The 27,923-nt window shown below is 48.3% G+C and overlaps 1 protein-coding gene across 1 annotated transcript in view; it reads left to right on the top strand.

Moving 5' to 3' along the window:
* Positions 1-1,929: 1,929 nt before the first annotated feature.
* nrp1a (neuropilin 1a) overlaps positions 1,930-27,923 on the top strand; it is a gene marked incomplete at its 5' end in the record, with an annotated part of 39,025 nt that continues 13,031 nt past the window's right edge. The window contains 6 exons of the mRNA XM_076043112.1: positions 1,930-2,134; positions 8,614-8,841; positions 11,049-11,204; positions 15,036-15,202; positions 24,297-24,452; positions 26,717-26,861. Coding sequence (XP_075899227.1) covers positions 1,930-2,134; positions 8,614-8,841; positions 11,049-11,204; positions 15,036-15,202; positions 24,297-24,452; positions 26,717-26,861 — 1,057 coding nt within the window. The remainder of the gene's footprint in view (positions 2,135-8,613; positions 8,842-11,048; positions 11,205-15,035; positions 15,203-24,296; positions 24,453-26,716; positions 26,862-27,923) is intronic.

Raw genomic sequence — 27,923 nt, 5'->3', positions numbered from 1 at the left:
ATTGAAAATGTCGCTCGTTTTGACAAATGTTTCCCACGATGCCCTCCTGGCGATACGGAGATGTTTCGACAAAGCATCGCGCCGTTACGCAGAAATTTCGTACCGACACATCCGTTATACAGGCACAAGTAGAGACATTTTCAAGGATGATCTTCTTTTCGATTTCAATTGGCTGGCAGCAGGGGGCTCCCCGGAGCATATCCTCTACAAACGTTTATACGCAAAAAACCGATACAGATATATCGCGTTTCTCTTGTTCAGTCAGCAAATTCGGGGTTTTTTTTTTGAGGACAGGTGCAATGAAAACACCGGCTACCTGAATACACTGACACACTGTACATGATACATTCAACTCTCCTCAAACTTTACGCTCACGTTCTCGCACTCTTGCATCGCCGTCGGCGAGCGACCTCGCGGACACCAGCTCGACCCTCTCTGCTGCACCGCAGTGCGCTCTTCCCTCCGCCCTTTTATGTCAGTGATGAAACTGGCCATCAATTTTTTAGGCACCTGGCAGCGCTGGGCTATTGACAGCGGTGCAGTAGCAGAGACAGAGGCCCGCGTGTTAAATTATAAGTCCGCTGATGGAACCGAACAGGGGGGCGCGAAGGAGATTGATGTTCTTTGTCGAGCGGGGAGACCAAGAGAGGAGGGGAATTGGATCGCTTTGGGGGAGAAATCCTACCGACTCTGTTTGCTTGGAAAACTCGGTATATATGTTGATGAACCCTCTCCCCTTTTAACATTTCGTTGAAAGGTTTACCCAATACGAGCCCCAAGTGAAAGGAGGCTTTAAATTCCTCCGCATCATCATAAATATTTGCACTGGTGGCAAAAAAAAAAAAAAAAAAAGGATCTGGTTCAAAGAGAATTCTCTTTAAGCTAAGAAAAACAAACTGCCATTTAGCAGGAAAGTGGGGGGTTAGCATAACCTTATAAACACTGTGACTCGCGTTTTTCCGTCATGCTACAGCTGATGAAGTAGCTGAGAGTGAGGAGAAGTGGAGCGCGTACAAGAATGTAGTCACAGCTGGTGGGTGACCTGGTGAAAAGGCAGGACGGGGGTTATAGATTAGCATAAATTAGCAGGAAAAAAGATAGCAGCCAATGACAGTGCCTGAGGATTTCAGGAGATTCATTTGTACTGGGAGCAAAGTTTCAACAAGAGGTGGTTTTAAAAACAACGTCAACAAAGTCCACCTCTTATCGCTTCCCCCGAGCAGGAACACGCGCAACCACGTCCATCCGTCACAAAGCCGTCCTCGCAATCTTTCCAGCAGCACCGCATCCGTCCAGCTCTGCTTTCTATCCAAACAGACAGCAACGACTTGCTGAAGTATTAATGTTCCGAAAAAAACCCCACCGCAATTTCTGTGTCACCGACAGGGCAAAGGGGACCCCTATTCAGTGGTGACCTAGGAGGGTGCCTGGCCCCGCCCCTCAATCAAAGTGTAAATGACTTTTTTTTTGTCGAGGGAACCTTTGGCCCGGTTTACACGAAGACCGTTTTTTTCGGGAAAAGCTTTCGGTCGGAAAAAAAAAAAAAGCGACGCAGCCGCCTTCAAAAAAAAAAATGTGTGTTGACACGGAAAGGCTGGAAACAAATCAAAATGCAGCAGTTATGACAGACGTTTATGACTCTTGAGTTTACTCCCCGAAGAAGAAGGGAGAAGGAGAAGGAGAAAGTGGGTGGTTACAAAAGTAGCGGCTTGCTAACATAGCCGGACAATAGCTGAACTTCTGCTGGCAGTCGCGCCAGTAAAAGTTCACTGATATTTTGCTCATTTGCATTTTCCGGCCTCAATATCCTAGTTCGCCTACCCCGGAATTACAATTTTATTTTGAAATATTTTTTTGTTGTTGAAAGTTTTAAAGTTACGAAAATACGGACAAAAATTGCCTTCCGGGTTGTGACGCCCTTCTCTCTTTCTTTTTTGTTCCCTGTCACTCAGGTACGACTACGTGGAGGTGCGGGACGGCGTGGACGAGAGCGGCCAGCTGGTGTGGAAGTACTGCGGGAAGATCGCCCCGTCTCCCGTCGTCTCGTCTGGAAACCACCTCTTCGTCAAGTTCGTGTCCGATTACGAGACGCACGGGGCGGGCTTCTCCATCCGATACGAGATCTTCAAGATCGGTGAGTGGTGGCCTTCCTCCTGAAAAAAAAAAAAAAAAAAAAAGTGAGCTCGGAGTGACCTTCATGCAAGTTTATTTTTTTTTAATTAGCCAACCAATCGGTCGGCTTTTATTTACAAAGCGCTAAATCACAGCCAAGGGCGAAGTCGCCAAGAGGAAACCGCAATCAAAAGAGAAAACCAGCTGATCCCTAAAGGGCAAGCACGAAGCGACGGCGGCCAGGAAGAAGCCCCTCCCAGTGGGAGGAAACTCCCTGGCGGCCGGTCCTCTGCTTCCACCAGTTGGGGTGAAAAGGAAACAGAGAACTCAAGACCTAAACTGGTGGAGTCTCAGAACCCACATTTTCTTTTATATATATACATATATATGTCATATATATAGGGAGAGAAATATATATATATATGTATGTATACATATATATATATATATATATGTCATATATAGAGAGAGAGAAATATATATATATATATATATGTATATATATATATATGTATATATATATATATATATATATATATATATATATACATACATATATATGTCATATATATAGAGAGAGAAATAAATATAACACTTATAGTAATTTCTTATTTTGAGGTCGGAATGAAGTAAGTAACTGTTGCATTCAAGACATGCCAGAGGGGTTGGGCGGGGGGGTTGGCGCGAATGAGAGTCTTCGACTAATTTCATGGTTTGTTTGTGATTTGGTCGAGGCGGAGGCAGAGCGCCGCGTTACGCAACCGCAATATGTCGGGCAATATGCTCGATCCGAAAGCAGCGAATCGCGCCGCCCGCGCCCGCTCCGTAATTGCGGCTTTTTTTTTCTTTTTTTTTTTTCTTATCTGGCGGCGAGCGACTGACTGCACGACGAGCCTTCGTGGCCGGCCGGCCGTCGCGTCGTCAGGGCAAGCCGGCTCCTCGAGTCCCGTCGGGCGTCTCCTCCCTTCGCCGAAAAATAATGTCGACCCGGCGCGACGGCCCCGCGGATCTCCCTCCGTGAGCGACGGCAAAGCAGCGGAGGGGATTTCCTGCGGGGGTGGGGGGGGGCCCGCTGACTTCCTTTGTTTGGACGGAGCGAAGCGAGGGGGAGGAGGGAGCCCCTCCGGTGCAGATCGGCCTGTCATGTGACTGCCAGGCAGACAGGTGCTCCAGACTCCACTTCCATTAATTAACCTTAGCAGTACTCTATCGGACGCCCCGCCCCCCCCCCCCCCCACCCCACCCCCCCACCCCCCGGTGACCTCGGAGACATGATAAATGGACCCTCCGTCCCTTTTTAATCTGGCCCGGCGTGTGTTTGCGCTGGGTGTTTGCCTGCCTTTTTTCCAAACGGGTGTCTGTCACAGACACAGCCGGGCAGCTGGGCGAGTCTCCATTTAGAAGATCAAAGTCACTCTCCGACCCCCCGCCCCCACACACACACACACACACACACACCACCGCCACCTACCCCGAAAATAGAAAAGCTCATCTACGCGCGTTTCCCTCAACCCGCGCTACGGTCTCGCCGTGATTGTGTGCACATTTGCGAGCCTCGTCCGTCAGCCGCCGCTGATTGTAAATGAGGCGTATTACGGCCCGGCAGGCAGTAAAAGATGAAACCGCTAAGCGGCACGCTCGCGGAGACTGGACGGAATACAGACGCTATTGTCGGCAGAAGGCAGGAAGCCGCTGATTGATCTCGATCCTGTCAGCAAACCACACACAAATGGGGAAAGTTCATCCTTCACTTCTTTTTTTTTTTTTTCTGGCCGTTTCTTCTTCTTCTTCTTTCTGCAGGAGGTTAAACAGAGGGCTCCACGTGCCGCTAGCTTGAAATTCATTAACCGCATGCGATGATTACCCACGTGATTGCCGCTCCGCTGGAGTTCAGAATAAAGAGTAGATCTGACAGCGGGTATGCAGTGAGCGCAATGTCGTAGTTCGGAAATATTTCTCCCCCGTGAACAGAGGTGAGCCGTGAGAGGTGCCGGCGTTTGGCTAGCGAACCCCAGGCCCAAAGCCGTTGTGTTTCCGGGTCCACTCTTGTGTTCCGACGAACGGCCGCCGGCAAACACGGCTGCGAGATCAATTAACGGCCGTGTTTGTCCAAGAGCGAAAGCCCCGGCAGAGACGGTGGAGGTAGATTCCGGCGCTGGCTGATTATCCCGGGCTTTACCAGCGCGACGGGTATTAGCTGGGAAAACACTGTGTTGGCTAACACGTTTAGCGTTAATGACGACACGCGTACGCTCCGACCGATCGGGCGGGGCGGAGGAACGCAGCGGCTTGCAAAGAATGCGTGCCGATCGCAGGCGCTGATAGTCCCCGGGAATGAGTGGAACGCGAAGTCAGCCGCTGGTATCGGAGCCGACTTTCATCCATCCCGGGGGAAGGCGGCTACAAACGCGCAAGCAAAGGTCACGCGTAAGATAAACAAACCCACAAGGCTAACGACGTGTAAAACGCGCACCCCCCCCCCCCTCAGGAACTACAGTACAATGCCAACTTAAGCACAGGTGTGATTGCGCGTTCCGATCGAGCCGCGGTAGTTGAAAAGCATAAAACGATATTCACGGCGCGCGGAAAACACGCTAGCTAGTTCTCGCCAGCGACGCTTTGAAAAACCGGCCCGAACGGGAGAGAACAGGTTGTTTTGCAGCTGCACGCCGACCCCCACCCCCCCCCCACCCAGTCCCCAACACCCCCCCCACCCCCCTCCCTGATCCCATCCAGCCGTCTTAATTAGCACGGGCTATTTATTTTATAGCCTGCAAATTGGCAACCCGCACTCGGCCGGCTCAAGTCTGGCAAGGAACAGCGAGGGGAAGATGACAGTCGGGAGTGAGAGGAGATAAAGTCCGCCGCGAGTGAGGAATACTCTCGCCAAGGGGGGCAGATTAGCGAAATGGTTGCGCGCGCGTCTCCGTGGAGGCCCCAGAGAGGGATGGGGGGGAGAAAAGTTGAGCAAACTGACGAGACGGAGAGAGAGAGAGAGAGAGAGAGAGAGAGAGAGAGAGCCAGCGATGGGTTTGGACCGAAATCCTCGGCCTTCCCGAGGGCGATGTTTATCCCCCTCGTCTGGCAGCGTCTCACTTCAGACCCTTTCAAGTCTCTGGAAAGATCCGTCCTCGTCGCCGCGCCGCAGGAGCCCCGCTGCACGTGTTTTCCTTTAGCGTCTCAGCAGCTCGCTGGGACGACGGCCACATCAATGCCGTCCGAGGGGCCCGTTGATGTGGGCGAGGAGGCGAAGACGTTAGCCAACCGAACCCTCCCCCCCACCCACCATTAACCTCTCTCTGCTCACCGTCTCATCTACGTCTCCTCTGCATTACTCAGTAAGAGAGGGTTAGATTGATTGGGAGGCGTTCTTTCTTCTTTTTTTTCTGGGGGGGGGGGGGGTCATCGGTTATTTATTTTCTGCCAAAAGCCGCACGTGATTGGTCCAGATGTGAAGCGACATGATGAAGTGTATAAGTGGTAAACATTTAATACTCTTGATATCACGAACATCAGCCGTTAATAGCCAGTGTTGTTGCGATTGCTCCATGAAAGTAATCCAACTACTGGTTATGGATTACTCCTATACAGGTAATCTAATTCCTTTTTTTTTTTTTCAACTACTTTGTTTCGTAAGTAATCGGTTACAAATGACTTTAGTATGAAAAAAATGATTTTTCCGACATTTTGCACACGACAAGACATTCCGAGCTAGCATTTTTGCCAGAGTAATCCCGTCACATTACTCTGTTACGGAAAAATTACTTAGTAATAGATTACTCGCCAACACTGTTAATAGCACATCACTTGCTCATAAAATAATAGACGCAACAAAAGAACCGGAAGAGCAGGAATTCCCACCGAGGGATGGCGAAGGAACGGACGCTTGTTTTTCAGCAAAAGAAAATCACACCCTCATTGCCATGTTGGGGGGGAAGGGGGGTGGGGGGGGGGGGGGGGCATGCGGGCGTTTTTCAGAGAGCACGCACACCTGCGAAAACATCTTGAGTGCGTGTGGGTGGTGGAGTGGGGTCGGGTGGGGGGGTGGGGGGCACACTCTGCTCCCATTGACCGCACGGCCCTAATGGCGTTGGTCACATCTGGCTCGGATATACGCCGTTAGCGCTCGCACGTGGAAACCGGAGACAACAAATGTGAGAAGACAAGCGAATGAAAGGGAGGGAGAAGGCCCGCCCAGTTCCCAAACACCAACAACACCGTGCGTTCCCCCCCCGGTTCACAAAGGAAACCAAATTTACGGGGGTACGCCACTTATTTATAGCGCTTATTTGGATTTGTATAATTAATAGATATATTTTATTTCTATTATTTCTTTTTAATTCCTCTCTTTGCACTGCATACGCTGCCCTTAGCATTGTTGCTACAGGAAGTTGGGGCTCAACGTGCTGTATTCTGGATGGTTTGTGTAAAGGTTTTTTTTTTTTTTTTTTTATTTATTTGGTGCATAGTTTGTCACATGACGCCACTGTAGTGCAGATCTGGAAATGGCAACGGCAATACGGGGCCAATGAATCCCGCGTCAACACTTGCGGCGCCTCGGGCCGTCGTGCGCACGCCTCTCCATCTGCCGGAGTGTCTGCCGCACCACGGGCTTCAGGTTAATGTTTGATTAAGTGCCGCTAAACCGCCAGTGATGTCACAGGAGGAGGAGGAGGAGGAGGAGGAGAGGAGGCGTGACAAAGTGGCTCGGCCGAGTTAACCGGGCTAATGATTAGCCGGAGAGCGCTGCACAGAGTAAACAGCGGTGATTTAGGTTCGCAGCCCAGCGACAAACCGTGTTGTGTCGCCCCCCCCCCCCCCCCTCCCCCGGGGGGCCTCAAGAAGAAGAAGGAGGAGAAGTGAAGAAAAAGAGAATGGGCGTGTGTAAAGCCAGTTCATTCAGTTGGCCAAAGCAGATGAGCGCCCCCTGGAGTTTAGATCTGCTCTTTTTTTTCTCCTGGCTGCTGTCACTCTTTGGTTGCTCAGAAGGCTTTCGGATGGTTTTCTCCTGATTGTCCAAAGTTCTTCGAGACGCCTTTAGGTGTGGGGGGAAAAGAAATTCAAATTCAATTTATGATAAAGGGGGGGGGGGGGGGCAGCTGAGCTGAGAGCCGGCCCCATTAAACAACATTCACGTTGCTCTCAGTCTCTTGGAGGACACGTCGTCAGAAGAATCAAGCCTAAGACGCACCCTCAGAGTTGAAGTCAGAACTCGGCTTTGCCCACAGTTTAAAGGATCGTACTTGGACACCAGAGTGGCCCGAGTGGACGGCTGGTTGTAAATGTCGAGAGTTCAAGATTGTCTCTTCGTCCCCTCTCTGGGGTTTTCCTGTTGTAAATTCAGCTTGTACCGTATGTTTATAGAGCGGATTAGAGTGTTTGACTGTTTGAGCGCGTTATAAATTCACCCCCCCCCCTCCCCCCCCCCAAAAGCCTTTCTTTAATAATTTAAGCTCTTTCACTACGAAGATTGTAACTCCACCGACAAACAAGAGAGAGACGGGGACCTTGCGGAAGGCAGTGGGTTAGCGTCCGAAGACTTCGGCACCACCTAGCTAAGTGTCGTGCAGAAGCATGTCAGTGCTCTCCCCTTCCTGTTTCAAAAGGAGCCGCTCCTAAAAACCAGTCGACTGCCGGCTGGCAACTAGGATCGACATGGAACCGAACAAAGAGGCTTGAAGTCACGTCACGATCCAACTCGTTCCGAAAGTCACTGCGCCGCAAAACGAGTTTGAATGAAAAGTGCACGCTGAAGCGCCCCCCCCTCACCCCCGGTCATGTGGTCGGCCCGCGCCATGTAGCCGCGAAATCCCTGTGTCTCGGCTGCGAAAATGAATGGCGACGCAGTACCTTGAAAAAGCTGCACACTTAACGCCGGTGCTCTTTGGAGTCGAAACGCCCATTGACTTTTCTCACGCGGCTTCCTCCCTCCTCCCTCCTCCTGCCTTCCCGTGGTCCACCAGCAGTGGACTGCAATTGAGAAGCTTGAGTAACAGTCGGGAGGGGCGGGGGGGGGGGAGCAGTTTGCCACAATCATAATTTTGCCGACAATGACTCCATCTTTGCGATAACTGTCCGCAATTTAGGCCCCGAGACGGGCTCCAGTTGGAAGGCGAGCACGCCGGCTGCCAGGCTACCGTGAGAAAGGACATTACCCTGAGCGCATTATTTATTTTATTTTATTTTTATTTTTTATTTTTTTTGAACGATCGCCTCGGACGGCAGATAGCTCTTCTTCCTCTGGTGCTAGTGCGCAGCCAAGCATAAAAAACTTTGAACATGTCGAATGTTGAACAGCGTCGCTCGTTGCCTTCACAGTCTGGGGAGGCTGGCGCTAGTTAGCGCTGCTCATTAGCTAAACGACAGTCATCCCGAGTCGTGACTCTAAAAGAATGACTCACTTCTTTGGGATGCGCCGATAGTGATACAAGTATCGTCGAGTTGAGTACTCCTTACCAACTCCATACCAATAATAGACCAATTCTCCTCCTCCCCACGCAGGTCCTGCGTGCTCCAGGAACTTCACCTCCAACAGCGGCGTCATCAAGTCACCGGGCTTCCCCGAGAAGTACCCCAACAACCTGGACTGCACGTTCATGATCTTCGCCCCCAAGATGTCGGAGATCATTTTGGAGTTCGAGAGCTTCGAGCTGGAGCCCGACCCGACGCCCCCCGCTGGCGTTTTCTGCCGATACGACAGGCTGGAGATCTGGGACGGCTTCCCCGGTGGTAAGCGACTCGATTGAAATATCGAGATATCCATCTGTCTGCTATATATAGAAATTCTCTGTCCTCTCCAGTCGAGAGGAAATCATTTAGTTGACAATTTTAACCTGACACAACCGGGGGCCCTGAAGTTCTTCCTGTTTCCGCTTCCTCGCCTGTCATTGGCTGCTTTATGGCTTCGTAACAGCGCATCGGGGAGTTATGCGTGCGCGCGAGCGCAAAATGAATTGTGCACACACGAAGGCGCCATTCATTGACTGATGTGTGAATTAAAAAAAAAACAAAAAAAAAACAACAATACTTAATTTAGTTGTAAGAAAGACACAAAAATGAGACATTTTAAGACGGTCCTGCGTGTCTCCAACAATGAGTCTGCATTCACTTTAGCCACTCAACACCAAACAGGATTGAAGTGGCGCCTCACCCGTCACGTGTCCCTGGAGGTGACTGAAGCCGTGATGAGGAAGACAACCCATGAAAGGAAAGTCATGCTCTGGCCTTTGATCGGCGTTCCCCACGGTGCCTAGCTAGCTGGATTGTTGGTGCATTAGCGCAGGGGCTGCGGCGCCCGCTAGCCTTCGCTTGTCTGCCGCGCAGGCGCCGCGGGAATTGCGACCGTCCTCCCGCCCTTAAAAGCACACGTACCTCAAGGAGGGGCAGCTGCTGCGGAAGCACAACTGCCCCCCCCCATCCCCGAGGAAGGCCGAGACTGGGAGCGAGTGGAGGTCCTTTAAAATTTCATGTGCGCCGCGGTAGTCATGCAGATAATCCGGGAGATGGCATTTTTTTGTTCCAGCACAGAGTCACATGGGGTTCAGGGTCTCACATCACACCTCTCCCGTTAAGCCCGTGTGAGGTGGCTTTCTGCCTTTCATGTAGGATCTGGTGCCGGGAGTTGCGTGTTGTGGCAGGCAATTCCACAAACTGCCCATCACTGGCACTTTTTGGCCTACTTCAGTTCTCTAATTTTTTTTTAAAAATTTTGTGAAGTTTTTGGCCAGTGCTGATTATGCACAAATGTCTGAAGTCAGCCTTGCTAATCTGCAAAGTCATTAAGAGTGCATCGCCTCTCTCTCTTTTTAGTCAATGCACTCAATGCTTATTCGGCTAAATTGCGACATGTGCGAGTCATGAAAAGTGTAAAAAAAAATTTAAAAAAAAACCCTTTGGAAGCATTTTTTACACTTACACAGGTGGAAACAATCAGGCCGACAAAGACTAATCAGACCAGGTGGGGACACACAAGGGAAGGGCAAGGCAACCGACACGCGAGGGAACAGGATTTCAGAATAAAACAGGAAGTCACGAGACAATGAACGCAACTGAACCGACAGACTTCGATTTGGTTTGTATACAAGGAACATAAACTGCAAAATATTTACTAAAGTGTAAATATTTACCAAGGAATACTGGAAAAAATAGTTGCGTGTTAAGCTGCAAAATTTAGCAATGTTTTGAATAAATAAGCGCAATAAGAACACAATTTGTAAACAATCTTGAGCCAGGCATATTTGCCCTTCATGTTTACTCAACCCATGATTCATTTGCTGAACAATGTGTCGGTCTAACTCATGGTCGGAAACAACGAGAAAGCTTTCCCACGTTGCAGCAGCGCTCCTCTTCCCCCCCCCCCTCCACCTAGCATCCCTGCGTCTTCTCTCCCCTCCCGTTCTCTCACATTGATTCCCCTCATCCATTTTGCTAATTAGAACTCGCCCTCTTGCGCTCTGTCTTTAATACGCCCACCGAAACCCCCCCCCCCCCCCCCCTACTGTTCCTGCCGCATCTTTATTTGTTCGGTCTCCCCCTCACAAAAAACCCCGTCCGTCCGTCTCTTCGCACACCTCGAGTCTCCGAGGGGGGAAAGGGAAGACGGGAAGTCTGCGGAATTTACGGCCGGCAAACAGACAGAGACCGTGACCTGGCCGCGCCGCGGGGTCACTCTGCAACTTTGCCCTCTTTGTTTCCAACCAGCGAGCAGGCCCGGAATGTTTGGAGTCCCTTCCCAGGCATTTTTATGGAGTCGGCTTTTAGAGAGGAAAGAAAATAAAGCCGGTGCCATACCTCAATGGGACTCGAGTTTTCACACCGCCGCGGGGAAGACCGGTCGTTAAAACCATGTGTGACACGGCTGTAGAAATACAAACAAATATTGAGTCAGCCCTGCAGTAACAATGCCGGCGCTTGTTTTTCACCCCCTTCCCTTGCAGTTGGCCCGTACATTGGGAGGTACTGTGGGCAGAACACTCCCGGAAGGATCATCTCCTACACGGGCATCTTGGCACTGACGATCAACACCGACAGTGCCATCGCGAAGGAAGGCTTCTCCGCCAACTTCACTGTCATCGAAAGGACCGTTCCAGAAGGTGAGCTGGCGTAAAAAAAATAAATTAAAAAAAAGCATAAATAAACGAAATAAAACTCTGGATACCAGACAGGTGGGACGGGATTGTATTGAGAAAAACTGTGCAGTGTTAGGAGATTTAAAAAAAAAAAAAAGGAACGACGACATCAAGAGGTTGCACTTTAGATTGCAGCGCTCACTCGCTCACCCCCCCCTCTCCTTCGCTTGCCAGTGAGCTACAGTGGCCTGCGCTAGCAAACTCGGGTGTCTCGTTCACCTTCCTCTTCGTTGGTTTATTTGAGGACGGCGGCGTTCGCACTAAGAAACGGAGACATCAAGAGGTTACACTTTAGATTGCGGCGCTCACTCGCTCACCCCCCCTCTCCCTCCTTTGCCAGTGAGCTACAGTGGCCTGCGCTAGCAAAGTTGGGTGTCTCGTTCACCTTCTTCTTCGTTGGTTTATTTGAGGACGGCAGTGTTCAGGCTTCTCATATAAAATAATCATTCTATGGGTGGGAAAGCCAAATGATTTGTATTGTACTGCGAGTATACACCTTTATCAGTGCGTTCCTACGAAGCATATTAAGCTTTTAGCAATATAAAAAACAACTAGTCAGGCCATATTCTATACGTCAGACCTCTAGATTCCAAACAGCAAACATGAAGGGAGGGATAGAGTCAAAGAAGTGAAGAAAATAATGGAGAGCAGTGAATGAGTCTCACTTGAAACAAGTGGTTGCAAGAGTGCCAGGGCAACAAACGAGCTCTCAGGATTTATATTCAGAGAGAAGAATTCGCTCACACTTAACAGACCTTCTGCATTATCAAATAGACACTTCTCTCATTTGGTGCATGTGGTTTTTTTTTTTTTTTTTTTTTGGGGGGGGGGGCACATGTGCACCTCCTGCCTGCGGTTTACGTCTCGGCCTCCAAAAGGCAGCTCTCTCCCCCCCCCCCCTGTGCTGCCCTCGACCGGCTCCAGCACAGACTCGCACACATCCCCCGAGCGTTTAACGGGCGGCGGCGTCGTCATAGGACCTGACCCCTGACCCCCATTTTGCAAAACTGCTCCGGCTAAACTTTTCATTAAGGGAAGACGGCTTGCTGGTTGAAGCCATAAATCTGTCCGCGGGCCAGACCACCCCAAACACTCGCACGCAGTCAGTCAGTCAGTCAGCCTTCGGGAACAGATATAGAGATGGATGACGTCCAGTAGATCCACCAATCATCTCCACAAGGGTTTTGTTTGGCTCCGGGGGGGGGGTGGAGAAGGAAGGCAGCAGTGGCAGGAGTGAGTTCACACACTCAGATGTAGTTGTTTTTTTGTTTTTTTTTTTTTTTGTTTTTTTTCCACCGCTCACTGATGTAATTCCTTTTTGGCCTTTCTTAGTCTCTTTAATCCCGCAGACAAATTGAATTACGCATTTTACAACTTTCCACGTCTCAAATTTCTGATTGGTGCAGCGGCTCAGGGGTGGGGGGAGGAGGGGGGGGGTTGCTCGGTCTTGCATCAGCCATCCGAGGTAGGTGCAAGAAGCTCTAAACTTTGTGCAGACTCTCCTGCAGACTTGCGTGAGTTGAATCATTCATAATCCCCTTATGTATAATACACGGTGGATTTTCTCACTTCTGCGCACAGTTGGGTCTGGCTGTGAGCTGCTGATGTGAGGTGATAAAGCCATGAAGGGGGGGGTGGCGGGGGGGGAGCTTGTCTTTTTAGTTTTTTTTTTTTTTTTTATCTCATTTTGACAAAAATAGGAGATAATCTCTCCTCAGCCATCCAGACTCGCGTCATATCTACACCTCAGCCGGCTCTCTATTTTCCTCAGTCACCCACATCAGCGAACGCCTCAAGCGGCGGACAAAAGCCGCTTGTTTTCGCACCAGTGGCGATGTGTTCGTCCACGGTTATGTCGGCCCGAGTACAGAAATGTCGCAGGCGCTCGGCGTCTCGTCGGAGAGAGCGCCTGCGACGGGCGCTGGGAGGTGCGAGACTGTCTTCTCAGCCTCCCGCCGACACTTCCACGCAACGCGACGAGCCGCGCGTATGCTGCAGCGCCGCGACACACGCTTGCCGACTGCGGGCGCGCCCGCCCTGTGACAGATGGAGCGGCCGTCTGTGTTCGCTTACAGGTAGCCGCCGCCGCGTAGCAGATCCACGGCGGCCCTCGTCCTGGCTCTTGCGCGAAGCACGTGACTGCGCGCTGGGGGCCGGACTGCCATATGTTTGTGTCAGTGCTGGCCTTGTGTATAGAGGCGCAGGCATGGTAGATGGTAAAATGGACCTTTATGGTACCCCCGGAGGGCTTTACCTCTCATTCACCCGTACAGTCGTACCCAACGGGTGGCCGCTGCCGCGCAAGGAGTTTCAAGCCCCATTGGGAGAAACCCAGGGTTCAGTGTTCTGCCCATGGAAATTTCAGCACGTGGACAGTTGGAGTCGGGGATTCGAACCGCCGACCCCTCAGATTGTTTGATGACCCGGCCCGCTCTGTCGATTGAGCCATGGTGGCCCCAAGGCCTTGAGCGGAGGGTCTGAGACGGCGCAGAGGCCGATTTCCGCGACCTTGCTCACACCCGGATGTAATGTGAAAGGAGTCGACAAGGAATGCAGTACAAACCGTACAGTAATTACAAGAAAGATTCAAGTCAGTCTATGTACAAACAAACAAGAGCAGATGTGCAAAGGACAGACTAAGAAGAGTGACGGATCGCAGGGGTGAAAGTGTGCCTTGGCATTCCTCTACGTCGTTACGGCTTTATTATACGACTCGGGGGTCGTAAGGTCACGTTGCTGGTTCCAACAGTGACCCCACCCCCGTGCGTCGCGGTGTCAGCACGTCTGACCTGCCGGGCGCTGAAAGTCCGACCCTTAACTCACACCCACTGGTTCTCCAGCTCCGGAGCCCAGGCTGCGCTAATGTCAACATAAACGGGGGGGGGGGGGGGGTGGTGGGTGGTTGGCTCCTCGTGTGTACGAGGTACACCCACGTTTTTGGCTATAGTCGCACTGCTGTCATATCTCTCTTCGTTGGCCCACCAATGAGCTGCCAGCTCGTACTCTGCCTTCCCCCGTAAGCTAGCTTGCTGAGGTTCCAGCCAACCTGCAACCCAGGGTGTCATCTATTTTTTTTCCCTCTGAAGTCACATTTTCTGAGTCCAGGGCCGACCAATTTAAACTCAGAATTTCAAGTCGGTGTGAGGAACCTCTATAGCCTCATGCTTGTAATTCATTTCACCTGGCGTTGGGTGAAAACCGCGTGTCTGGAAATAAAAAAAGACGGTATTGCGCGAGGTCTACCTCAACCTATTCATTCAGGCAGGTGTTGACTCATAACTCCAAACACGACAATGTATTTTTTTCCCCAACTGCTTGCTGGAATGTTATCACCCCAAACATGCGACACTTCTTTAAAAACCTGAATTCCCACCAACACGTCGAGCTGGGAGCGTCTGTCCCAGTGGGCCGCTTAGCATTTCTGCACACGGGGATGAGAGGGATCCACGGACTGGAAAGAGTAGCTAAAGTGAACGTCTCTGTAATGCCTAATAATTGTGGAAAGCAAGAACCGCTCTGAATGTTTTATGAAGTCATTCTTTCATCTTTAATGCATAACACTTCCATTCAACCTGCATTAAATGCCGGGCAGGGAGGATCCAGCCAGGCGTCTCTGATGTGCTGTTCTCTCCCGGCCAGCAGCGCTGAGTGCCTGTCGTGCCGCGTTCTCCCGGCCCGACACTGAAAGCCCACCCTGGGTACGGCACACTCTGGCGCTCTCAGCTAGACCTCCACTAAATGTCTCGTCTGCTCGTTCTCCCTCTCTTTTCTGCCACCCCTTCCTTTCCTTTTTAGACTTCGACTGTAGCGACCCGTTGGGAATGGAATCAGGGGAGATAACATCCGACCAAATCATGGCCTCGTCCCAGTACAACCCCAGCTGGTCGCCGGAGCGCTCTCGACTGAACTACTACGAAAATGCGTGGACGCCGGCAGAGGACTCCAACAAGGAGTGGATACAGGTAGTGCATTCATCCCCACGTCGTATTTCCATAGTGCATTTACGGTTGCTGGAAAGCCACTAATTGGGTGCAAAAGCAAATTGATCTTGTCGACACAGCCTGGTAACACAAGCAGAGCTGTTGATTTCGTCCATATTCAATGTTTTTCACGCTGTGTTGGAAACTTGCGGTGAAGACGATAAGACTGCATGAGGGGGTGACTCATCACTCTTCCTTCCGTTCTGTGACAGTGGAGATGTGTGTGTGAGCAGGAAGTGCATATTTTAAAAATTCACCAAGTTTAATGGCAGTGGCAAATGTTGCTCCTTGTTTGGATTAGAAACACAGCAATTATGCACTTAAATGTATATTATTGTATATATGTTTTATGTGTTGATTGAGGCCTTTTTAACAACAAAGTATATTTACATACACACACACACACACACACACACACACAAATATATACAATATATATATATGTGTGTGTGTGTATATATATACACACTCACACATGTACGTGTATATATATATATATACATATACTGTATATACATATTTGTATGTATATATATACATATGTGTGTATGTGTATATATATATGTGTGTGTGAATATATATATATGTATGTGAATATATATACATGTGTATATATAGACACATGTACATATATAGTGTGTGAATATATGTAATGTATAGAGAAATGTATGTGTATATTTATGTATGTATATAGATATTTATACACTTATATACATATACAAACGTACTGTAGATACTTATATATACATGTACTGTATATATATATATGTATATATATATATATATATGTATATATATATATATATATATATATATATATATACATATATACTTATTGTATATATTGTGTATATATACATACTTTGTTGTTACAAAGGCACATAGATATATATAGATATAGCTATAGATATATAGCTATGTGTATATATATATATGTATATATATATATATATATATATATACACATATATATATATATATATATATATATATATATATATATATATATATATATATGTATATATATATATATATATATGTATATATATATATATATGTATATATATATATACACGTATATATATATATACACATATATATATATATATATATATATATATATATATATATATATACATATATATATATATACATATATATATATATGTATGTATGTATGTATGTATGTATAATATCAAGTGGCAATGGACTAATAAACCAAGTATAGTGGTGAGTTGCGAGATCACCCTTCAGAAGCCTAAAGTCATGGGAGTAGAAGAAGTGGAAGAATGAGCGGCTCGCAGGGTCTGTACAGTATAAGAAATGATCAGCGCCTTGCTCCAGAACAGCAGGGGTGTCCCATATTTGTCCTTCAGTCTCTTGGAGGTTCTCCCACGACGCCGCGGCCATCAATTCCGGTGATGAATGCGCACCGCGCGGACGGACCTCCAGGTGTTTGTTCTTTTTGGGGGGTCCCGCGTCCATTCTCTCCGTCATTGTCCACCCATCCGGCTGCGTCTCTCCTCCCTTCCCTCTGTCTATCTCTCCCACGTGGTCACCCTCTACCAAGAATTGATAGCTGCGGCTGCCTTCGGCGGGGGGGGGGGGGATTAAGTCCAGGCTTCCAGCTCAGCCACACACACACACACACACACACACACACACCCACACACTGTGGGGATGGGCTCTGTCACATATATTTCTGTCCGTCAGATTATCTTCAAAGCGATCATTAGCCACCGGGAGAACTCTGTGTGGAAAGATTGAGGATTTGGGTTTTCCATCCCGTGATGGGGATAAATTCACACATCCCAAATCCCCGCTCGCACATCCCTCCGCCATTACCCCCAACAGTGACACAGCCCTGACGACGAATACATTTCAGGCAAGTTTGATTTATTAACCAAAGGGCCAGGCTGTTTTTCCCTCTGTTGATTTCGCAAAGTTTGGCCGTCATATGTTTCGGCAGAGGGGGAGACGAGGAACGGTGCTGACACGCAGCCAAACATTTCCCCCCGGCCGGGACGTAAACATGCTTTTCCTTTCATTATTGCGCTGTAAATATTGTGCCTGACGGTCTCTGTTACTCCGCCGGGCTGATTCAATCGCTTGACTTGAGAATGTGCAGAAGGGGAGGGTGGCTTCGCCCGCACAAGCGTGAGCACTGTGGGCCTTTTGCGTGTGGAGTTTCGAGTCCAGACCCCCCCTCCAAACCTCCACCACCCCTCGTAGGAATCTCAGGATGTTTCCGAAGTTGACGAGGAAGAAACGCGCCGCCCTTTCCGCTTCCCCTCTTCGCGGCGTCAAGTACATTTGCTTGACGGGAAGGGAAGCTCCTGTTTGCAAAACACGCGCGGCCGCACCGCTGCCCTGTTTTGTCTTCCATCTCGAGCAGAAATTCGCCGCGAGATTGCAATTGCCACCGTATTGATTGCAACGAGGCTTTGATTTGGCGGTAAACATGGATTTTCTCCGACAAGCGTGCTTATCCCCCACCAATGCTGAGTGGCTCCTCGAAAATGTTCGGATTCCAAATGCTGCCGAAAAGGGCTGTCGTCTGTGGCTTTGCTCGTAATTTCTGTTTTCTATGGAGTGCCACGCGCTCGTGCCAGGCTCTCCAAGCCGGGGGCCAATTATCGCGAGGAGTGTTAAAAAGAGTAAGAAATCCGTCATTCCTCTCTCACTGCTGCCTGCCTGCCACGCTGCAACACGCTCTGGGCCACTCGCAGCACGTTCACTTTATCTCACCGCCCCGTCACATGCGCAGCAGTCATGTATTCATATTAAGCGCTGTCAGCGTTAACGCATTAATCGCGATTAGTTAAATGCAATCCACGATGCAAATTTTTCAATACTTCACATTATGGAGTTGAAACTGCCTTGAAATGCAGACGAGCAGAATTGTACGCGTGCAATTCAAGCCGCGATTAATCGCAGTTAACTGTGAAGATTCTGCGATTAAAAAAAATGAATGGTTTGACAGCCCTAATTCACATTCATTCTTTATTTCATGATGGAATCCTGTTTGGATTCCCATGCTATAGCTTGAGGCAGACAGCGTTGTTATTCACGTCAGGTAGCCTTTTCATTTTTCCGGGCCATTTTTCTTTGCTCTTCTTTTCTTTATCCTTTATTCCCCGACTTTCGGTTTAACATAATCCAGATTTGTTGTCCATTTTAATGCTCGCCTCTTTTTTCTTTTTTTGATGCGCCAAGAGTCAGCTTAAGTCTGCGCTCGCTCGCTCTCTCTCTCTCTCTCTCTCTCTCTGCTAGGTAATTAGATTGGCGTGCTGTGGTAGCAGCACTGAGCGCCGGGTTTGCTGGGCCATTAATCAGCCTTTTGGTGCACGCAGGGGACCTTCAGACCCCCCCTTTTCATGGGACTTTGTAGTTTGAGGAGAGATGAAAGAAAGAAGGCCATTTCATTTGTTCACTTCAGATCTTCTCCTGTTATGCCGCAAATTCCCCCTCTGCGCAGCGCCGGTCGAGTTGCATACGTGCGTCGAGGTAGAGCGGCACAGGACAGAGTGGGTCTCTCCAGCAATGTGCATCAAAAAAAAAAAAGAAGAAGGAAAAAAAAAAACAGATCCTGTGCCCTCTAGCCCAGCATTTAGCCCGATCCTTGTTTCGTTATTTCAAAGTAGTTTGAACGGGAATAACACACGGCACCAGCGTGTGATGTTAAAGTAGTTACTGCACATGCCCGACCCCTTTCTTCCCTTCTGGAGGAGAGGAATGTTCCAGATCGGTGCCATACAGGAGATGACGAGAGAGTTTGGTGCGCTGTAGGAAAAAAAAAAAACCTAATGGCCTCGGCAGAGGGGAAAAAAAAAATCAGCATAGCGTTATTAATTAAAGCAAAGAAGAAGATGACCATTAGGCAGCCGACATTGATCTTTCATATACACACAGCATGAATAATTGACACGGTCTTGGAGCGAGCTGTCAATACCTGAGAGCCCCTGTATTGAGCCTCTTAGAATGGCAACATACCGCACATAGGCGTCCCATTCACTCAGGTTCTTCTTCACATTAAGCACCGAGTTGATTTTTTTTTTTTTTTTTTTTGGTCTCCATATCCATAATTTAGCTGCTGTTTCTTTTTAGCCGGGGAATAGTTTATGCCCAGACGACATCGTCTTCACTTTTGTTTTTTCTCTGCCTTTGTGCAACCGATAGCCCAAATTATGTCTCGCAAGATAAAGGCGACGCGCTCATCTCACCCGACAGATGAAAAGCGCCGAGGACGAGAGGCGCGACGGCGCTCGGTCACACGACGCAAATCCCTTATCCGCGGCATGTGGTTCTAATTTCAAGGTAAAATCGAGCGTTTGCAGGCAAACTTGGCCCGCGACTTCAAACGCCGCCGCGTCATCAAACTGGAAACTGGAAATTGCACGCGGGCCCCGGCAAAGGCCCCCACTTAGCAAAGATAACAGTTTAAGTCACAGCGCCTGACCAACCAAACAACCGCTAATTACACACTGCGCCGCCCGTTTATGTCTTCTGCCGCTCCTAGCTTGGAGGCTAACGCTCAAACTGCTCGCCTTGCTCTGCCATGTCCCGAACTCTGTCTCATCCAAAAAGCGTGCTCATTTTACACCAGCCCCCACCTGCCCCCCCCCCCAAAAAAATGATCCGTCCCCAATTTTCAGGGCTAACCGTTTCACAGAGTGCTAAGTAATTAGAGATTGGACTGGTAATTAACAGCAGCTTTTCTGGAAAATGAAGTCCAACAAGGGCCGCTCAGATCATCGCTGCGTTGTAGAAATGGACACAACCGTCCCAGATCTGCATAAAAATCTCTCTCAGTTGGCCCATCAATGAGGCAAATGAAGGAAACCCCCCAAAAAATGCAGCATTTTGGAGTCATTTTTACCGTCTGTCTGCAGAAACTAGGAAAATTCCAAAGGCCGTTTAAGTCAGTTGTCATCGCTTAAACAGTCATCCGCAGCTGTGTGTACTGAAACAACACCATCCAGATGTCATTAGCTTTCATCTTATTACAAATTAATCTCATTTACATCAGATTGAGACAATTCCAGGTTGCGTTCATCTGACTGTACCGTCCTTTTTGCGTCCGTGAAGCGTCTCCTGACAATTCCCGATTCTCCTGGCGATTCCGGGAATCGTTTCCCAGAAGCCGCGCCAGGTGTCACCTGTGTGAGCGACCTGCTCTTTGACTCCACCTTCTCTCCTCTTGTTGTCCTTGTTGTCCCCGGGACAGGTGCTCACTTTTCTGCCGTCTGTTGCGTAGGCAGAAGAATGGATTTCAAAAGTATTTGGTAAACTGAGCGCAGATTGCGGAATCCTGGCAACTCGATTACAGGCTAATCAGCTGGCGTGAGATGAAGCTTTCGCTGTTTTCTTCAGCCCCCCCCCTCCCCGCCGGTTGTCACTGTACGACTGTGACTCTTCGCCGCGCCCACGCGACAGCAACGAGACTGTATCCTCCGTTATCTACGGTGCCGCTCAGCTGCAGACCCGAGTCACTCCGAGCCAAGGATAACAGTACACCGGGTATCGGGTGGACCTGACGGCGGCGCCCGCAGCTGCCGGCGCAATTGAGGGATCATTTGGAAATTATCCCTTCAAAACCTTGTGCAAACACCCACAACGTGCATTCTCCGTCTGTCATTTCACACGCTTCTACCCCCGGGGCTTCACACGCATGTCTGGGCCAACGCGAGTTCCAGTATGTTGATCTAATTCCGCCGGCTGCAGGCCTCCACTGACTTCACTCGTCTTCTGCCTCTCTGCTTTCGCTGGAGTCCACACGGCTGGAGTTGTGCTTTGAGTCCTTGCTTGGTCTCAGCTTGAGAGGTTAAAAAAAAAAAAACAATCCTATATGATAAAAATAGATGAATAAAATCGCAGCTGAGCATCTTTTCACGCTGCGCGGGAGCAACAAACGGACAAGGACCCGCATGAAGTTCGAACTGAGGTCACCTCAGCGATTCTCAGAAGTCTCGATGTCTCGCTTGTGACTCAGACAGTGCACGTGTGTTCCCTCCACATATGACTTACGGTGTGTCAGCATTCTAAGAATTTCACAGTGTCGTGGAAGGGCCTCGTAATGCCCACCCCGAGCTGAAACAACCGACGCCGGTCGGTCAAGATGGTGCGGGCGGAATCTGGACTCGTCATCACGCCGGCCGAGTATGAAACACTGCAGCGCGGCCAAAGTAGATAACGGATCACGAGCCGCCATTCACACCTCTCCGCGCGGTGATTACATCGCCCATTAGGCATGAGTCAGCCTTTCAGGGCTCACTGGCCAAACACTTCATCATCATCACCACCACCCGAGGATGATTTATTAAGCCAATGTTCGGCGCTGAAATTTGTCGCTTTTTTTTTTCTTTTGATAAAGTATTTACCTTTGCTGAATGAGGTTCATTGTGTCTTTGTAAGATACATATTTGATTGTTTCTTTTATAACAGACACACAGACTATTTACGTTACCTTGGTGATACAAACGCATCATCCAGGTGACTTTCTGAAAACGGACGAAAGTTACCGTCGAATCGTCTCATAGCATAGAAATAACATCTGAAAATAGTCACCTATCTGTCATGAAAGAAAAATGCTGACAATCGTATATATTTATCTCTGCCTTCAAGAATCCCAGTTTCTCCCCTCTCTCCCATGCGAGACCCTTTCTTTCAGCATCTGCCTCCGACGAGCCGCCATAGATCAATCATTTTGCTCCTATCAGCCCTTAAAATCGATCTGCTCTGTGTGCTCTGTGCTCGTCTTTGCCCCACACGCTCCACAATTCTGCCCCCCCTCACATCTGCCGTAATGACTGCGCCGCATCCAGTTCCCCGCCTTCAGACCGCTTCCGTCTTTTGACCGCTCTTTATTTTTTCATCCCTCACCTCCCAACTCCTTGTCACGTACCGCTGAGACGCATGCGTTGAATATTTCAGAATTTCCGTCAGGGATTTCAGTTTTGGGGCATTACTCGTGCCTCTCTCTGGTTTGATTGAGTTAAAGCGAAATTCCTAATGATTGGAGAAAAAAAACTCTGGAAAGTGCTTCCCTTTGAACAAAATTACAGTATTTTGGAGGGGGGGGGGGAGTTATATGTATCAAAAATAGACCTCTTCAAAAAGCCACCATATGTCTGCACGCCGAGTCCAAGCAACCATGTGTGTTCCCAATTAGCACGACGACTCATTAACTTCCCCCCGGTGCTCTTCATCTCCATTACACCTCACGAAATCCATTTTGCAGAAAAAAAATGTTCCATGACTCGGTATTTCAATTAGAGGCACCATTATGTCAGGCTCCACCATGAGCCAAACCGTATTCCGTTTCCATTTGTATATTTTTTGGCAAGTCCATCCGAATCCTTTGGGACGTCAACACACAGAGTGGGAGAGTAGCGTGGCGGAACTCCATTTATCGCCCCCCCCATCTGTTTACAGTGTGTCTTCTTACTACTGGAAGTGAGGGGATGGAGCATTCTGGGGCGTGCAGATGTTTCTGTTCTGCTCTTTTCGCTTTGAGGCATTTAGCACAGGGACAGCATGGAATAGTGTGTCTGTGTGCGTGTGTATACATACACATATACAAGTTACATATGGAACAGCAGGGTAAAAAATTTGGGTAAAACGTAATTTGCGATTAATCGCGAGTTAACTCAGGACACTAATGCGAATAATCGCGATTAAAAATATTATTTGACTGATTAATATATATATATATATATATATATATATATATATATATATATATATATATATATATATATATATATATATATATATATATATGTATATATACATATATATATATATATACATACATATATATATATATATATATATATATATATATACATACATATATATATATATATATATATATATATATATATATATATATATATATATATATATATATATGGCAAACACAAGGCTGACTAGCTCCACTGCATGCATGGTTTTGACATGCTGCCGTCTCTCTGAACCAGATTACTCGCCTTCATTTTCCGAAATGTCTGTACACGTCTGCTCGGAGAAAGGATTTTTCTCTCCTGCCGCCGCGACTCACATCCTCTCTCCGAGAAAACGGCCCAATGATCTCCCTTCTACGCCGGCCGCCGTAATCCACTCAAGACTTTGGCCGTCACTCACCAGAGCCCGAGCCAATCTCGCGCCGTCAAACATCAAAGTTCCCCGTCGTCTCTCGTTGCGATCTGGAGACCCCGCTCCCGCTAATATCCCGGGCCCTCTGGCATTGCTTTGCTTGTAGAGTGCGGTCCGCACGCAACGCCATTAGTCCTCATCAGTGTCAGTCCTCCACCTGTCACGCTGGAGCCGTTTGTTGCTCCCCTGTTTCGTACAAACCCCGCTTTTCTCTGGGATGGATAAAAGGTTTTTGTTCCTTTTCTGAGGGCGGTGGTCCTGCACACGCGCTCCAATGTAATGAAAACCAGCGACCACCTCTGCCAGACATGAATCTAAAGCAAAACAAACAGTAAAACACGGCCCATGCGCCTCTCTGATCCCACCGGCTTTGGTCGTCTTGACGTGATGAAAACAAAATAGCCTCCTGCATATTATAATGGCACAATGTTTCTTATTCTGTCCATATCTTTCTTCTTCTACCGACCTCCATTTGTTGAAAGTTCACTTTTATCCAATAAGCTCTTGTCTTTCATCTCAGGAAATTAGGTGATCATCATGTGTCTCTTTCATGAATATAAATATTTGATTGCTGTTTATTAAATTAAAGGGTAGCAGTAGATGAGGCTCCAGCCAAAGATGACTCAGAAACGCTCTTCTTACATATATTTTATTTTCATCTGTGGCTTGTAGCCGATGAGGCATTGGAAAAAAAAAAAAAAAAATTCACAAATTATTCACGCGTTTGAAAAATTGGAACATACAGAGAGTGGTACGTTTCAGCTTCATTAGGATAATCAGTCTTCTAAGAAGTGAAACTCTTGTCATCCCTCCTTCCTTTTAAGCCGGGATTTTCTCACGATAAACCCCCTTTAAGCAGCTTTTTCCTCAGCCTTATTCTTCTTCACCCACCGTCTCGCTCTCTTCTCACCCTCCACAGGTGGACCTCGGGTTCTTGCGTTTCATCTCGGCTATAGGCACCCAGGGCGCCATCTCCCAGGAGACGCGGAGGATTTACTTTGTCAAGTCCTACAAAGTGGATGTCAGCTCGAACGGAGAGGACTGGATCACTTTGAAAGAGGGCTCCAAACAAAAGGTAGGAATCCCTGTTTTTCGTAGGCTCATGTTCTACTGGCAAGGCAAGATCTAATAGACTTTTGTGGCTCTCGGATATAGATATAAATGTGTGTGTGCATATGTATATATATATGTATATACATATATATAAATATATATATACATATGTATATACATATATATATATATATATATATATATATATATATATATATATATATATATATTAGGACTGTCAGCGTTTTATCGTATTTCAAACCGAAGGCTGGGTGTAAACCTAGCGTAAACCTTTTTGTCCCTTTTACTAACCCGTAGTCGGCCCCTCTGGCCGATTTCTGGTAAGAAATACTTCCATCATGGGGTTAAAACTGCCTTGAAATGCAAAATCACAGAATTTCACACGTGCAATTCAAAACCGCGATTAATCGCAGTTAACCATGAAGCTTCTGTGATTAATCGCGATCAAAAAAATAATAATCGTATAAAGTACCTTTGAACCCACTTTTTTCCACCTTTATTATTCACCTTGATCACGTTATTGTCAATGCAGTCATCTAATGCATGACGAATAGGCAGCAACATGAGAAAAACTCCTCCTCAGGAGTTGTTTTCAACTCATTGGGGGTTTGTTTGATTTGTTTGAGCATCTTCCATCCTGACGACGACCTCCTGTAGCTTGATCCTCAGCTGAGGTGAGAATGCCGCACCTCGAGTACGTGCTTCCCCCCCGCTGCTGTTGGCATGTGCGACGTTGGCCCCTTCGCCGCGTCGCAAGCAGGAGCGGCGACGACAAACAAAAAAAAACAAAAACCTCAACAGAGGGTGAAAGTGGACGGAGCAGAAGGAGAGCAAGCTGTCGCGTTTGAGCAGCTTTGCAGGAGGCAGAAGAATGGAAGAAGAGTCGGGAGTGGGGGGGTCGGGGGGTCGGGGCGGGGGGGAGTCGGGGAGGTGGGCGTAGACACTAGTGGTGTGCAAACACCACGGAGGTGAGGCTTCGTGTGGAAGGAGGGAGTGGGTGTGTGTGTGTGTGGGGTCGTAAAAAGCCTTTCTCAACACGAGAGCACTCACACTAGCATGTTTGCACTGCAGCGTGCCGCTCTCCGGCTCTGGCTAGAAGAAGAAAAAAAACAGTGCGGAGCTTTAAGGTGAAGCCTGAGTTGTTGTTGATTTTTTTTATATATATATATATAAATATATATATATATATATATATATACACTCTAAAGTGCTTTTTGCGCAGAGGGGCGCAATTTACCGCATGCTGAGCCGGCAGTTATGACGTCTCAGCGCCGCCGCTGGAAAAAGTCAATTTGCCCCGTGAACTGGTGGGGACGGTCCTTTGGCATCCTGACATTTCAGAGAGTGGATGACTTTGGTCCCCGAGAGGCTGCGCAGGCTTTATGGGGACTAAAATGTGTCCGCCGCGCCGGTGGTCGTTTTAGCGCTGCCGTTATCTCAGGGTTTGTTTTTTTTTTTTTTTTTTTTTTTTTAATCGTTGCATCCTTCCTGCTATTCGCCTCTCCGCTGGATTCCTTTCAGCCTCCGTAGCGCCGTCGAAGAGGTCAGGAAGTTGTGCGATTGCGCACAGGACGAGGCGCTGCTGTAAAGTGTCTGCCGTCATATCTGTAACTGAAGGGAAAGACTGCACATGCTTTTTGATATTTTGACATGACTTTGTGAAAGGTATACATATGTATGTATGTATGTATGTATGTATACATGTACATATATATAAATATACATATATACATACATATATATATATATATGTATGTATATTTATATATATATATATATATATATATATATATATATATATATACACACATACATAATTTTCAAAATAAAATTGACAAATGCGATCATGGCTTGAGCTAGAAACGCAATAAATATCTTGTAAAAGTTACATATAGAGCAGGTTTGCGATTAATCGCGAGTTAACTCAGGACACTGCGATTAATCGATATTAAAAAATTTCAATACGTGTATATGTGTGTGTCTGTATATACATGTATAGACACACATATATACATATATGAGGTAATCTTCTCAGCTCTGCAGATCAATAAATAGACAAACGAAACAAAACACGCGGTTCATCTCACTGCGTCTGTCCGTCCTAATAAATCCGTCGTCCAAAAGTTAGCTAAAAAAAAAAAAAAAAATACTCCTTGCGCTTCTTTTCCCGAGGAATGCCGCAGCCTCGCAGAAATTCCAGACTCTGCGAATCGCCTTCAGGTTTTCGCTATTAATAATTCACGTCTTCTTTCCCCCCCCCCGCAGGTTTTTCAAGGCAACACCAACCCGACGGACGTTACCAAGACGATGCTTCCCAAGCCCACGCTGACGCGCTTCATCCGGGTCCGCCCCGTTACCTGGGAGACGGGCATAGCGCTGCGCTTTGAGGTGTACGGGTGCAAGATCTCAGGTGGGTCGCCCCCCCACCCCGACCCCACACCCCCCAAACCTTCCTGCTGAGACACACACAAACACACACACACCTCGGTCAGACAATTTACTGCTACGGTTAGCGAGGTCCTAAACCTGGAAACGGCTTCGGAATCCGTGAAACAATTCACCCGTCCTCGGATTATTCCCGCAGCCCATAATACTCCCCGTCCCTGTTGCCCGCCCCTCGCACCTCACCACGGCGAGTGGGTGCGAAGTGACGCCGCGCACACACTTGTACAAACAAGCTGCTGCAGAGTGGAGGAGGAGGAGGAGGAGGAGGAGCAGGATTACCTATTTATGGTTTCCCCCTATGTTAAGATGTCGCTCATTCAATATAAATGGAGCCAACAGCTGCCGGGCCAAGCAGGACCCAGTGCGGCGCCGCCTCTTTGCGGTTCCAGCACCGCCCCCCCCCCCCGCCCCCCTCGCTCATGCTGCTTTGATTTTTGGCAGCGCCCGTCCTCGTCCTTTCCTTTTCTTGTTTCGTTAACTTGCGCGTGTCGCTCATTCTCGCATCTGCCCGTCGCATCTTTATTGGTTTTGGCTGAGCGTAATTAGCGTCTCGGCAGCGCCGATCTCCTGCACTCGGATCAGACAGCGCCTCGCAAAGACAAAATAACACCCCGCCGGCGTTGTTGTCGTAGTTGCCGCGAGGATTACGCCTGGGATTAAAGCGAAGGTCGGGATTAGCGACGGGGGGGGGGAAATTAAAATGTGCTTGGGTTGCAAAGCGTCTCTCTTCGGCGCAGGCGAGCTGGCCCGGTGGCGGGGGCCCCTCGGCGTCTCGCTGGCTCTGAAGCCGCTGCCAGACTCGGCGGAGGTCTGCCGGGAGCTCGGTGACTCGTTCCGCTCTGGCTCTGAGCCCGAGGTCCCTAAATGGTCCAGGGTGTGAAGAGTTTTTCACTCATACTCGTAAAAATACGTTGCCGATACCCTATTACTAAGTAATCCGCGGCTGTAATTAAACTACTTTATGTAACAGGATTACCCTGGCAAAACTGGTAATTACATCATAATTACTTTGTCAAGTAAGGATTCC

This window comes from Nelusetta ayraudi, unplaced genomic scaffold, assembly GCF_046127955.1.
Source record: "Nelusetta ayraudi isolate G7.1 ecotype Tasmania unplaced genomic scaffold, CSIRO-AGI_Nayr_v1 ptg000073l, whole genome shotgun sequence".
Lineage (NCBI taxonomy): Eukaryota > Metazoa > Chordata > Actinopteri > Tetraodontiformes > Monacanthidae > Nelusetta > Nelusetta ayraudi.
Note: the sequence above shows the minus strand (reverse complement) of the source record. Positions and strands in the feature narration are given on the sequence as shown.